We start from the raw sequence: 15965 nt of genomic DNA on the forward strand, positions 1-15965 counted from the left end.
TGTATTCGTGTCTTTCATTTTCGCTTATGTACTAAGGAGTGCAATTTTGTTTTTCTATTTGACTTAGTTGTTTGTTTTTAAAGTGATTAAGATGATAGCACAGTGATGAATGGCATAACTTAATTTTGGACGTTTTGACCTATTATATGTCTGTTTGTTTAGGTCACACATTGTTGTTAATATAAAGGAATTTTATGCGACTGTATGCAAGGATAGGGTAATCCACTATTTTGTACACAAGGATGTCTGTACCAAGTCAGTAATATAACAGTTGTTTTCCATTTGTTTGATTTTGCTATTTGTCAAGGAACTGTTCGTTTTGAATTTTCCTTAGAGGTCACTTTAAATAAAGAAAAGACTTATTTACATGTCCATACTTTGTTTAAGATCAAAGTCATGTAAATAACCGAAATGTGCTGAATAACATTGGTTTAATTACAAACTAAGTGTTCAAGCTTCAGACTAGATGGTTCTTTTGCCATTTGATTTTATAAGCATGCATGGGATTTTATAATTCTGCATAATCCCATTGGATTTTGCAGTATACATGGGATTTTGAGTAAGTATGTTGTAGTTACAACATTAAAGAAATTTCAATGTGGTTCCATGCAGCTGCAGTAAAATTCTATACAGCAGTCGAAATTCAAACGACAATTACATATGTTGGTTCCAAGAGTAATTAAAAAAACTTAGAAATGATTGACTATAGAAAGAACAAAAATGCTCCTGAATTACAATGACCCATAACATTTAAAGTACAACACAAAATCGCTTGAGAAATTATTTGTTCTGTAAGTAATCTGCTCGTTCACTTCACAAATATGAATGAATTATTCCATCCACAATTAAACGTAAATATAAACTCAATCTTAACCTGTCAACATATAAATTCAAACTCAAATCATTATTAAATAAAAGAGCCCCTTTTACACTACCTAAAATAAATTAAATTTTCAATTGATCTTAGATAAAAATGACAAGTCTTCTTATTTTTTGTACTTAAGTTTTCAAGATATCAAAACCCAGGTAAAAACACATCGACATGACGTTGTTTTAGTCCGATAACTATACAAGGCAACAAGAAATATAAAACGCAACAAAAAAAAAACATACAAAGCAATCATGAATGCATTTTTCATATTATAACAATTGAATACACAATACCAAGGAATAGATCTAGACATGTCAAATTAGTCATTATTTGCAGAGTGATGTGTTTTTATCAAAACCATTGACTAAAGGCAAAAACGTGACATGTTTTTTCTTGTAGGTTTATTGTTTTCTAAGAAAACAAAAATTCGCATAATATTTCGAAAACCGATACTTAAAACTTGAACATGAATTAGAAAAAGATGCCACCTGTGGGCAATATTACAACATTCTTTTTATTTCGATGGCCATATTTTCTGAATTACATGTATAATTGCTTTGCAAATAAAATAAAATAAATGTTTTTTATTGTATAGTTTTTCTTACTGGTCACATTTGATGATAAAGTAGAGTTAAAGGCGCTATGTGTATCGTTACTTTTGTTGACTAGGATACATGTTTAAACTATCAAGTTTCACCTCACCGAGCGTGACCTACAATGTGTAGGCACACTGAATAAAAAAAGTAGAGGAATTTCAAAGGACTACATATTGTGTTTTCATTCCTAAGGTAGGCAAATTATAAGCGAATTTTCTTAGTATATAGAAGACATCTTCTTTTTCAGAGGTTAAGCTGAACTGAAAACTAAAAGAAAAATATGTGAAGTCAAAAGCAAGCAAAAACCAAACAGTCAATTAGATTCATGCATGAAGTAAGAACCGTGAATCGCAAGGACTTTAAATGCATAGTACATCTTTATCAGCAATTCTAACCAAGTACACAAAACGTTTCTTTTTCTTTTCGAAAAGATCAACTTAAAACTTGGACAAATTAGGTTTTAGATTTCTCTAAGATATCTTTAAAATAAGACGTTTATTAAAAAAGAAAAGAATTAGATGTCACAACTTATTCATAGAACAAGAATGTTGTCAAGTACATGGATGCACCATCAGCACAATCATTGTCTATGTTCAGTGGACCATGCAAATGGGATAAAATCTCTTAGTTGGCATTAAAATTAGAAAGATCATATCATAAGGAACATGTTTACTAAGTTTCAAGTTGATCAGACTTCAACGTCATCAAAAACTACCTCGACCAAAAACTTAAACCTGAAACGGGACAGACGGACGAACGGACGAACGGACGAACGAACGGACGAACGGATGGACGAACGAACAGACGGACGTACAGACCAGAAAACATAATGCCCATAAATGGGGCATAAAAATGTCAACATTTCAATTTCCCGGAATTGAAGAATATGTCTAATATTATTAAACGTGTTGTTTTCCATCTCTTAAATCATAGAATATAAAAGCTAGACTGTTAACTCTATTGTAAAAGTAACGAAAATTTTAAAGCAACATAAAAAATATTACTAAAGAGAATCGAAAGTTACACAGATTCATGAATGTATAGAAGTAAGTAAAAAGTTGACGAATCGTATTATATCTTATAGACTCAGGGGACGTTTTCGAGGTTGTATGATACCCTTACCATTCTATAATTGTTTTAGACTGTAGGTCTTGATTTCCTTTTGCTATTTTTGTTGGTAAGTTTGTTTCTCGCCTCACATCTTTATTGATTCATATCTGCATTGTATTTTGGTCTTTAAGTGTGTGAAACATGATTATCCTTACAAAATATAGGACATAATTTGTATGTTTTATTAGGTTCGAGAGAAATTGAACCAACATTTCAAATGGGTCGTTTGTTTTTAATGGAAAAAAACCCTAAAAATACAACTATTGACTTATTTGTATTTATTTTCTGTTTGAATTCATTTCTTATTTACCTGCTATATTTTTTAATGTCACCAAATTCTATGCTCTGTATATTAAAAACACACAACTTAAAAATTTTCGATATATAAACAAGGACACACGACTGACTTGTGTGCAATTTAAAACAAAAACAACAAATAAACCCCTCTATATTGACTGATTGTAATCTTATTTTTAAACCAATATAATTTTATAGCCAAATATTGTATTCAAAATTAGATTAAAAGATGTTGCTTCCTTCAAGTCAATTGTATATCCGGTATGTGACCTATTTACGATTGTACGAGGATTATTAATGGAATAAACAATATACTGTGTAAGTACGTTTATGTACACATTTACAAACTATTCTAATGTACAATTTCTTTTTCAACCCATTGATTTGTATATAAATTCTTTGAAATTCTTTACACGACTTCTGTTTTAGTGTAATTATAGTGTACTACATAAGTATCAGTAGTAAAACATAATAATTTAACTTTTAAACATTTTTTATTTGTCAAATGAATTTTGATTCAAGGTCTTGCCGAATAGTTTGAATAATATAACGCCAGTCATGTAGGTATTAAAAGGTAATTTATCCGTCATTTTAAAAATTTGATTACAGTTGCCTTGAGGGGCGATCGCCAATTGACATTTCAGTCATTTTCGTAAAAAAATATCCTGTTTCAAATGTTCAAACTCAGGCAAGTTTAAGCTTAGATGGATAAGATTGATAATTGTATGTCCTTTCTGGCCATTAATTACTTACCTGTTTGGGCACTTATTAATATATCTTTCACTTTCAAATATCGGCTTGGAGTGTTCCCGATGAAGATTAAAATGATAAAGCTCTTCGGACACATACACTTTATAAAGTTGTATTTCATTTTTGTTTTGCAATTAAAAAAGGTGAGTTTAACCAAATTTACATAAAAAAGAATTTTTCAGAATTGAATCTTCATGTGGAATTATCGGAGTTATTATCCCAAACCATTTAAAAGATTCCTTGCCCATCCTGCATTCGTCTTTGCGTACTGATTTGGTTACGCTCTTAATTTGACGTCTTTTCAGCAAGGGACATTTATAGGGTAGTATTGAATGCGAATCTATATTATGTAGATAACCTCTAACATAATTGAATTCAAGAGAGGCGAAATATTTCAAAGGGATATTCAATATCATCAGTCGAAAAAACTGGCAATGCAATGACAGAAAACGAAAAACGACGAAAAGTTAAACAATATAAAACACAAAAAACCATTCCGAAAACTAAAGCTGTGCAACACAAACCTGACTAAAACAGGGGGGATCTAAGGTGCTTCAGAATGTTAACCATAATGACATTAATCTTGGTAAATATTGCCTTAAGGTTCTAGAAAACTATGACACAATATCATATATAAGAGTATATTCCTGTTTTGAAGTATGGTCACAGTGTCTCGGCAGGATGAAATAATCAAGAGTTGAAGCATTTTTTCTGTTTTCGCGTAACTTCTCTAAAGGGAAGATACATCAATGGAAATGTGTAATTGTAAACTAAGTGAAGTAGACTTAGAAAGCGCTTAAATATATGATAAATATATATATATATAAGATATCACAGTTTTAAGTAGTATCAATGAATATTTCCTTATACAAAACAAGATGACAAATCCTACAAAGGTGTCTTTTAATATTATTAATATCGTACACTAAGACGAAATTCATAACTATTGGATACTTTTTAATTGTTTATTTTGATAACAGGCTGCAAATACGACGGAATATTAACGATAGTTCTATTTAATCGTGATACCTCTAATCTGATATGTCGAATCTTTCTATTACATTCAACCGCACAATGATTGGATGCATGTTCAACGAATAAGAAATAAATGCATAAGCTACGTTCGACCAAGTAAACAATTCTTGGAAAAGCCAGATAAAAAGGTTTATAACCTGAAGGACGCCTCCGGGTGGAGGAATTTCTAGCTGCATTGAAGACCTGTTGGTGACCCTCTGCTGTTGTTTGTTCTATGATCGGGTTGTTGTCTCTTTGACATATTTCCCAATTTCCATTCTCAATTTGATTATGGTATACACACAATAAAAACAAAACATTGATGAGAAACTCTTAAAAAATTGATCGGATTACCAAATAACTTTTTTAATAACTAAAAAATATAATAACAAAAAATACCAAACCCCGAAGAAAATTCTAAACGGAAAGTCCATAAGCAAAAATATAAGTGATTATGACAAACTAATTACGTAAGCGATTATTTCTGCGTTCTTCTGTAACTGTTGATGATTCAAATACTATATTACCAATATAAGAATATGGTGAAATTAAAAAAAAAAATAAAGGAATTAATAATTAGTGAGCAAGATATTGAAGATGTGCTCGTTGATCTTGGTATTTCAAAAGCTACAGAGACAGATTTAGTCAGTTCAAGACTCCTCAGGTTGGCCAAAAATGTATTGAAGTAATCGTTTTTACCAAATCTTTTAATAGATCCCTACTGATAGCTATATATATATATATATAGGGAGGTGTCAAGATGTGTGGAAACTAGCAAATATTATACCTGTTTATAACAGGTAGTGGCGGATCCAGAACTTTTCCAAAGGTTGTGGGGGGTGGGGGGCGCTGACTGACATAAAGGGGGGGGGGCTCCAGTCATGCTTCAATGATTCCCTATATAATCAACCAAATTTTTCCCACGAAAGGGGGACCCGGGCCCCCCTGGATCCGCCTATGGCCAAGAATTTTTGATAAGACTAATACACGATTGGCATTCTTCAGAAAGCTGAATTTTAAACTAAAAAGGAACAATTAAAAACCATTTATTTATCTTTTATAATATGCCCAGTCATAGAATATAGTGATATTGGTTAGGATAATATCCCTGATTATTATCCCTGATTATTAGGAAAATCTGAAAAGAAAATTTGCAACTCGAAGCAGCAATCGGCGAAGGTGGTATCAAGATAGCACCCAGACATAAGCTGTAAGATGAAACAGGTTTGAAAACTCTCCAGTTTCGGTGTAATAAACATAAATTGTTAGAATTTCCCCAAATGTTTCACAGAATTTGTCCTGATTATCTTTCAGTATTAGATCCAAATCAGAGGCTATAGCTACATGACTATAGCACTAGGGGTCTTTAAACTATATATAATGCAGTAAAAGCTATTACCAGCCGTTATAAAACCTTTGGAATTATATTCCACACGTAATTCGTTTAAATCAATACGAATCCCATATTTGAGTTTCAAGTAGCATTGCACTACCTAATTGTTATATTTTTCCATTAATAAATACTGCTTAAATTAACCACACTACGCAATTTTTTGTATCGACAATGATGACTCAGTGGTTTTTTTATTTACTTCCTTTAGGGTTTTTTTTATGAATTAGGTACAACCACTCTTCCGTGGAAAGACCGATTTGTATTTGTTCTGATTGATATAATTTTTTTTCTCCTTCCACCAAATCGTTTTCTAGCTGTTTATAGTGGTTCGCGAATCCCTAGGCTGCTAGCTTTGGTCAAATTTTATCAAAATGATATTGCATATGAGAGTTATTTCGGCTTCTGTATTTGACATAAGAGATATATAAAAGTAACCCATGAACCATAAGCGACAGCTAGAGACCTTGATTATCTTGGTATCTTGATTTGAGGTACTTGGTCCACCACAAAGCAAATGATGTCAACGTCATATGTCAAAGTCATGGTTAAAATTTTGCCTTTTGCTTGTGTGAGCATCTTATCTCATACTATAAAAGCTGAATTTGTGCTAAATATATGGGTTATTGAGACGAAGATATGATACATTCGGCCCGAATCGATCTGATAATATGTTATTGTAGCCTGAAAAATAAATGTACATATATGTTATGATGGTATGATACTAAACCCCTAACGGGAAGGATTGTGCCTGATGTTCATATGATGAAATCATAATCTTTCAGTCAGTTTAATTGAAGTCTGGAGCTGGCATGTCAGTTAACTGCTAGTAGTCTGTTGTTATTTATGTATTATTGTCATTTTGTTTATTTTCTTTGGTTACATCTTCTGACATCAGACTCGGACTTCTCTTGAACTGAATTTTAATGTGCGTATTGTTATGCGTTTACTTTTCTACATTGGTTAGAGGTATAGGGAGAGGGTTGAGATCTCACAAACATGTTTAACCCCGCCGCATTTTTGCGCCTGTTCCAAGTCAGGAGCCTCTCGCCTTTGTTAGTCTTGTATTATTTTAATTTTAGTTTCTTGTGTACAATTTGGAAATTAGTATGGCGTTCATTATCACTGGACTAGTATATATTTGTTATGGGGCCAGCTGAAGGACGCCTCCAGGTGCGGGAAATTCTCGCTACATTGAAGACCTGTTGGTGACCTTCTGCTGTTGTTTTTTATTTGGTCGGGTTGTTGTCTCTTTGACACATTCCCCATTTCCATTCTCAATTTTATTAAGTATGTTTTTATTATGGTACATGTTAAAGCCATAGGGTCTTCTGCAAATTGTAAGGTGGCATTTGAGCTTGAAAAGTGATGACCGGATGTGTCCAGGAGTAAACCTGAAGTAGTAAATTACCTCCCTTTAATTTTTCAGACGAATGTATTCCCAGCAATATATGTATTAAATGCGTATGAGAACCATATGCTTGAGCGCAAATAGTTATATTTACTGTTAACAGGAAGAAGCTACAAATAAAAAAGTGTGGAAAGTTTTAGTTTTGATTCTTAGAACGTTTACCCATATTGATATACTTTTCTCCGAATAGAATTAATTATAAAATATTTGTATATCGTCAGCTATTGTATAGTTGACGCGGTTGGATAGATTACTTCTCAAGTTACGACTGGTTGTACCGTATGCTTGTTAAGATTAATATTATCTGTATATTTATTTCGTTTTGATTAATGTTGTATTGTGAACTAAACAAAAGCATAGTATAATATTCCAAAACTTTGCTATGAACATTTTGGCAATGATGAAGAGTATTCCTCGAACATATACCATACTATTATATTAACAGTTCAACAACATCCAAAGGTAAATAAATTTTTTAAAGCTAGTTAATTAATACAATGACAAATTGGCTTCAATTTGAAGTAAGGAAGACGTTAATGATAGACTATTCAATCGGAAGGTAAGTTCACCAAAAGTTAATACAAATTTGACATTTTATGTCATTAATACGTAAGGTAGAAAAATAAATTTAATAATTTACAATTCGGATAAATGTTCTTTACCGGTATGGATGTTATATTCAAATGTACAGGTTAAATAGCAGTATTTTATATTATAATTTTACTAAAATATTGTCATTTTCATACAGTTTTTGTACTATTATAGATTGTATTCGTATAACACACTAGTATATTAATTTATCTAAGAATTTCTTTAGGTCAGTATAATTATGTCTTTCAGTTGAACCTTATTTCTAGGTATAATTATACTACAACTGATATGGAGAGTCTCTAGATATGTTATATCATTTACCAATTTGATGCAAAAATTGATTTTTACACAGGCTTGATCGACTGAGAGCTCTTTGCTAACATCAAGAGACAAATTCCTCATGCGTATTTAGGGCAATATAGAATTAATAACAATTCAGTAAATAAGATCTTCAGGTTTGACAAGTAGGTGCAAACGAACTTAGTGTCAACTGCAGCTGGACCTGTATAACATATTATACAAGGACATATGTTTTGTTTTGCATTAAGCCCCTTATTGATCCCCTGAAAGAGTTTTTTAAGGGTTATGCACGTTTCTTTTATCTAATTCCAACCAATGCTGGTTACACATTAATACACTACGCCCAGCCAAACAGACCCCACTAATTATACCACTTAATCTGGTTAAGAGTACGTACCGGTACATCACGCAACGTCAAACACTCTCTATGACACAAGCTCTTCTGCGCACGGAGAAGTTTATTTAACCATGCAGATATTTCCAGGTTTATTTGTATACAAAATACAATTAAAATCATGATTTCCATCTTTAAATTTCAAGGTCTATGTTATTTAACTCCCGCTCTCGCCTGTCTTTATTGACTATAAACAAAACTTGTTAGTTTTCCTGCTAAAATTCAATAGGACTCTGCGGCGGGTACTTTTACTCACCAATAAAAACTGAATGCCATGATATATTAGCCAAGAGTGCAGTAAGTGGCGTTAAAACTAACAATTCATTAATGAATCTTTTCTTTAGTAGACCGGGCAGTGGAGGGGCGATTGGTAAGCCACCAATGACATAAAGTGGCTCAACATCCACGTTATTTGATCGAATCTTTTGGTTAGAATTGTAACTCCCTTCTTTCAAATTGAGAAAGGTCTTGGTTAACACAAAATCATTTGGCGAACTCATGACCACATGTATAATGCTTTTGAACAGATTGGCATATCATGAATGAAAATGTTTTGGAAATTTATGTATTGTAAAGGGGACGCCAAAAAATTGATGGATATATCACAACTATAGGTGAACAATTAATGAAATCTGGCTCACATAAATCAATGTTCATGTCGATAGGAACAGAAGCATAATTGATTAAAATAGAAATGCAAAGTGTCTATATAAAGTAGTGTCCACCTAACTTCACAAATATGTTGTCAGTAATGGAACCAGGAAGCATTTTAACAGCTCTTGCCTAATTTGTAAACCATATTGCAATATGATGATGTGGTATGATTATGTCAATTACCATATGGTAAATATTAAATAATTTTATGGCCACAAAGGCGCAAGCCAAGGCCGACCGTGCATTGGCTGTATAGCTAGACAAGGTCGTTAAAAAGTTCCATTTGTTTGCCAATGAGACAGATATTCACCACAGACAAAATGACGTAGATGACAGCGGCCTTCATCAGAGGTTTTTATCAAAGTATAATTTGTCATAATATATTTGTATCTATCTTCGTCGTTATTATGAAACAACGTTGGGATATCTTGTGCTTAAGTTAAAACAAGAACTATCTTTAAAAAAGATATCCGACGTATTTAAATTTGAGTATATGTTTAAAACTATCATTTCGATAAACATCAGAAGCACAAAGATACCATTTAAACAACGTTTTCTCTGTTTGTGTTCAGTATTCTCGGTCCTCGTATCTTTCTGTTTACATTCACCAAAACCCCGCCGAAATCTCACATGCGTAGGTGCGTTCTAAAAGTCATGTACGTTCGTACAACAAAGTTTACATTAAAAATATAATTGTCCCGAATAAACAGCTGTCACGGATGCAAAGAGATATTGGAGAAACAATTATTTTAATAAAAAATATAAATCTTTGTAAGATCTAGTTCAAATATTTATAGTTTTTCACTTGCTTTCCATCACGGTATAATTAACGAGACGTTTTTTCAAACACAACCAAATCACCCACCATGACTGCATTTTGTCCAATCACAGAAAGGATTTTCGAGCATGCGTATTCTGTTGCCATAGTTAAGCGTCCTTAAGTTCAAAGGGCACAAACCGAAACTAATATTTTGTACACAACACTATGTAATACACATAACTATAGTATATATCTTACTTGAATGTCTTATCTTCTCTGTTTTTATTGGTCAAGAGAAAAGTGAGGCAGTGTCTCATAAGAATCGTCAATACTGTCGCTATCAACCTTAACGATGATGATCCAGGATTTTTTTTTATACAAGGTTTATGTTGTCAAATAGAAATAAAAATAAATCACAGTGAAAAAATAAGTTAGATCGCTTATTATTTTGCAGGTCTGAATAATTAAAAATGGCACAAAGAAGTTTATCTACATCGTCATGTCAAGCGGATTCACCACGGAAACGTCCTCTAACCTTAAAACTGTCAAATTGTAAGCAAAAAAGCGAAAATCATACTCATTCCAAACCATACAGTGATGAGACAGACATGCTTCGCCGAGTACATAGCTTTACGCATAACAGGAAATCAAGCAGGTACACGTAAACGTTTATTTACTTTGTTATTATGCCAGAAAGGTACATAATGTTTTCTTGTCTGTGCGGTAGTTAACATTATAATTATGATCACAACGTAGTACGCATAGGAATAAAAAGGGATGTATAGAGGTACAAAAATACAAAGGAAATCATAATCAATATGGTGTGAACTTTTTAAGTTATATACAAAAAATTAAGGTTGTGGAATTATCTTGACAATAATTTGCATTTGCAGAAAAATCTGTTACTAACAACAATATAATTCTATAAGTGTGTTGAATGACCGACACTATTGATTGACTTAAAATACAAGACACTGCTCTTTAATTTTATAATAAGTGAGTTTTTTCCTATCATCGTGAAAAGGTATGAAGATAGGTAGAAACTGAAAACAACAAAAATTATCAGAACTACAATATCTACAAAAATAATTAGGTTCGGGGTTACATGAGGCAATCCTGCTCCGGTTGTCAAGATATACATACTGTGTTAACCCAATCAACTTATCAAATGACTCTTTATATGAGTTATTGCCCTAAACTTGCAATTTGTGACTACTTTGTGAGATTTGCTCATTATCTCGAAAACAATGATAGAACAGTAAAAACTGTAAATAGCCAAAAATTATCAACATAAGAAGATCTTTAAAATTGCAATGATCGAAACAATTGGATGACTTCTTATATGAGGAATAGCACTGAAATGACAATTTAAGGATCTCCTTATTCTTCCGGAGCCCCTGAGACCACCCCAAGATTGTGTTGGGGTTGTGTCTTTTGTACTATTATTTATCTGTATGTATTTGTATTTTTAAGCAATGGCGTTGTCAGTTTATTTTCGATTTATGAGTTTGACTATCCCTCTAGTATCTTTCGTCCCTCTTTTATACCAATGTTTGAGTTTTTGCATAGTATTTCGAAAACCGACACGTAAGTCAGTGGTTGTCGTTTGTTTGTGTGTTATATATTTGTTTTTCGTTCATTTTTTGTACATAAATTAGACCGTTAGTTTTCTAGTTTGAATTGTTTTGCATTGTTATTTCGGGGTCTTTTATAGCTGACTTTGTGGTATTGGCTTTGCTTATTGTTGAAGGCCGTACGGTGACCTGTAGTTGTTAATTTCTGTGTCATTTTGGTCTCTTGTGGAGAGTTGTCTCATTGGCAATCATACCACATCTTTCGTCTTTTTAAACATATGAGTTGAAACTGGAAACAGGAAAATTTACCAACAGTTGAAGATAAACAGAAATCTAAGTATAACTGAAACCATTTGACGACTCCTTATCGGATTCATCCCGTTCAATGATGAAATTTCGAGATTTTATTTATCTCGAGATACAGGTCATGTAAATAAACTCATCATAGATACCAGGACTAAATTTTGTATATGTTCCAGACCATATGAGTATTTGGACCGTACGCGTACGGTCCGGACCGTATACGTATACTCGTACGGTCCGACCATACGCGTACGGTCGGACCGTATGAGTATACGCGTATGGTCCAGTACGAGATAACCATTTATCACAATCTTTATTTTTAGTTTTATAAATTGTTATCATTACAATTACTTTTAGATGGATAAAATGAACAATTGAACAATTGACATTAAATATTTGTTTAATTGTATATCTGAATACTATTTTGGTACTCTCGCCCAAGGTGACACTTACTACTTACTACCACAATTAATGATATATTTTTTACATTTACATGTTTGCAGTTCATTCATGTTCCTTTGCATTTGCATTTTTTGTAAAGTTTCTAATTTTAAAATCCACATCATGTTAACTTGGGAGAGATCCGTTTGCGCCAAAAATGCGTCCTTTTGCGCCACAACTTTTTTTCTCCAATGCTACGTTTGCGCCATCTGTTTTAAAATTACATGGTATCATTTGCGCCAAAAATAAATCATACGATTGCGCCAATTAGAAGAAAAATTATTTCCCCCCACCTTTATTCGGACTTGGAAACGGCAGTTTACACGGCAAATGTTTCCTTTTCTGAGACATACTTTCTTCTTACTGCTGCTGCATGGGTACTTACTAATTGAATGTATGTAGTAAAATGTAGCTTGTAACTTCACTTCATTGTCCATCATAATTCCCCGTGGAATGCTTCTGCTCCATTACTAGTACGTCTTGCGGTAGATAGAGTTTCCGCCCATACGGATGGTGGGAGCAAAGCAAAACATAATCAGCAAAAGCTTATATTTTCTTCTCTTTTGACATATCATATATCAAATATTCAGCAAAGCAATACGTTTTCTTCTCTCTCTGTACATGGACTGTCTACTGCATTTCAAGTCATTTCTCTCCAGATGCTCATCTTCATGGTGAAATATCTGCCGATCATATGATACTTTTTAAGCCAAAAATAAGAACAATTATTAATCATTAATATATTTATGATTGATATATGTACAGGTAAATTGGCGCAAATGAGTTCCGATTATTGGCGCAAATGATACATTTTGAAAATAAAATTTGGCGCAAACGATACCCCTGAAAAACAGTAATTGGCGCAAACGGACTGCTGCCGTTAACTTCCGATATCGTAAATTTCTATGATCATAATTCAATTAATGTATTACTGATCGACATACTAAATACAAGATATTAATTGATTTAATAAGCGTGATTTTTTTTTATTAGTCAACAAATAAAGCTTTTATTCCAATTTACAAATTTTGTAAACAGTTAATTTATTAATATAACCATACCAATGATAATTCATGTCAGCACAAAGTGCTGACTACTGGGTAAATAGAACAGCTAGCATCAATACAATATATATTTATATGTGTGACAGGTGAATAATTTAAGCTGATAGGAACTTTGTATTGTTAAATTAAATTAGGGTAGCCACCTAGCAGTTTTATAAGGTTGTTACTAAAAAAGTAAAGTTACTTATCTTATTTTTGTTCAATTTCAGGAAATCAAAAGTAATGTATAAGGTAAGTTTAACTTTTATTAAGGAATCAAATATATTCTTTTTATTCACTTTATACCTTAATTACAATTGATGTGTATGAATGTAAATACAGTATTGCAATGGTTGACCCAAACCATGTAAATACTGATGCTATCTACATGCAAAAAAAAAAGAGGAAGAGAAAGAGAGAGAGAGCAGCTTACAATAGAAAATGTCACATGAGCAAAAATTTTCAGTTTATCAGTTGGAGTATCTTTATATTTATTACATTTAGGTTATTATAATTTTTGTATGAAAACTAAACACTAGCATTTCCCTTTTTATATACAAGAGAACCTTATTAGGAGCCATGGACTAAGTTTTACTTCTCTACGAGTTCTTGATTTAGCTGACCGTTTTACATCTTTATTTTGGGTATTACCTTATCCATGCAATAAAAATAGAAAAATAATTACCTTATCCATGCAAAAAAAATAGAAAAATAATCATAATAGTATATGTTTGCCATGTAAGGCTCTAAAGAGCCTCTAATCTTTTTGTTGTTGGGAATTAGAGTCTATATCTGTCGTTTTAGGTTAGAGGCAAGTCAATGATAAAAGTAAAACTCTCTCCAGTCACGCCTCCTGATCATGAAGGTTAGTCGATTTAATGTTAGATAATGATAATGTAACACAGTATAAATATACATGTGTAGATAAAAAGACCATCATATATGCATCAAGTAATGGTTCTTGCTGCTTCATCTATTTACAATAAAACTGTTAGATATGATAACTGGACATTGTATATTTATTTTTAAAAGAAATTAAAAATTGTGGATTGCCTGCATGAATTTATCAAAATAAAGCATCTTATTGATTACATTCAGTAGTAAACCTTATTAATACATAGTATGGAAATTGATGTAAAAACCGAAACACGATGAAATACAGCAACAAACGACAACCATTTAATTACAAGCTCTTTAATTAGAATGTACCACCTCCTCATATGCCAATCCTTCATTATGCATGATTTCAATACACAAATAATTGATTCATTATTGAATACACGGATGTATATAGTATGAAATTCAAAACAGTGTAGCTGTGGCCATTGATTGACACATCAAAATCATTCATTGACTGGGACAATTTAGGTGAACGTTTGTATGTAACGACCAATGCTCACTATGTACTTTTTAAAGACACTTAAACTATGGGGTCACCAAAGGTTCTCAACACCTAAATAAAGTAATTCGAAAAATTAATCAGAAATAACACGATATTTTGATTTATATCAATTATATAAATCAAAACACAAAGGTAATTCCTGATTAATTTTTCGAATTATTTTATAATTAAAGGCGTTAAGAAACCTTTGTTGACCCCACAGTTTAAATGTCTATCGTAGGTACGTCATGAACAGTGGTTGTTACAGACAAACGTTCACGTAAATTGTCCCAGTCAATGAATGATTTTGATGGGTCAATCAATGGCCACAGCTACACTGTTTTGAATTTCATACTATTAGAGAGATGATAAATTCATTAATTGTTTAGTAATTTTGATATATACTACATAAAATTATTATAAAAATTATGTATGGTTCAACAAGATTTAAAAAAAACAGACAAAAATCAAATATTATTATAAACAAACGGTATTCAAGTAAGGGCTATATTTTCCTTTATAAATATGTGCATAATTTATCTGTAATTAACCAATAATTTGGGTTACAATTATCAGTGGTATAATAACTCTTAACTGAGCAAACCAACATTTTATTTTCCCCATCAATTTTGTTTTAACAATAGTAGTCATTTGAATAAAGAAGTGTGTATATTTGCAATGAATAATGCATCCCCTTTTCAATAAAATATTTTTTTCTTTTAATTTGTTAATGTTGAGAAAGTACATTGTCAATGCTCTTTTCTGGAAAATGTTTAATTTTTAATTGAATTGAATTACACCCTACGACTTTTAATCTTCAAGTTCATATACTTATGATATTTATTTTCCAATCAATAAGAAATGCTCAAAGGAGAAAAATATTATACTTATTTTTCAACTTACAAAATGTCCAGAAAACAAATCTTTTTATATTAAACGTTTCCTTTTAAAGACCTTAGGAAATGCAATTGTCTGAAACAGTGCTTTATCAATGTTCTGTTTTTTTTGGCAACACCTTACGTAAATATGATTTGAAATTATTTTATTTACTCTTCCAATCTTTCCATGAGTGATTCACGTCAATT

General features: G+C 32.0%; 1 protein-coding gene across 3 annotated transcripts in view; it reads left to right on the forward strand.

The window, feature by feature from the left end:
- Nucleotides 1-1568: 1568 nt before the first annotated feature.
- The window catches only part of LOC139514601 (cytosolic phospholipase A2-like), a 42611-nt gene continuing 28214 nt past the window's right edge, over nucleotides 1569-15965 (forward strand). The window contains exons 1-4 of one of the 3 annotated variants that reach the window (XM_071304013.1): nucleotides 1569-1659; nucleotides 10593-10793; nucleotides 13730-13751; nucleotides 14304-14364. In XM_071304013.1, coding sequence (XP_071160114.1) covers nucleotides 10609-10793; nucleotides 13730-13751; nucleotides 14304-14364 — 268 coding nt within the window. In that variant the 5' untranslated portion in view covers nucleotides 1569-1659; nucleotides 10593-10608. Of the gene's footprint in view, nucleotides 1660-3097; nucleotides 3193-7758; nucleotides 7902-10592; nucleotides 10794-13729; nucleotides 13752-14303; nucleotides 14365-15965 lie in introns of those variants that run through there. The other 2 variants (XM_071304012.1, XM_071304014.1) reach the window with 2 other exon arrangements.

The sequence above is a fragment of the Mytilus edulis genome, chromosome 3 (genome assembly GCF_963676685.1).
Source record: "Mytilus edulis chromosome 3, xbMytEdul2.2, whole genome shotgun sequence".
In the NCBI taxonomy this organism is placed as follows: domain Eukaryota; kingdom Metazoa; phylum Mollusca; class Bivalvia; order Mytilida; family Mytilidae; genus Mytilus; species Mytilus edulis.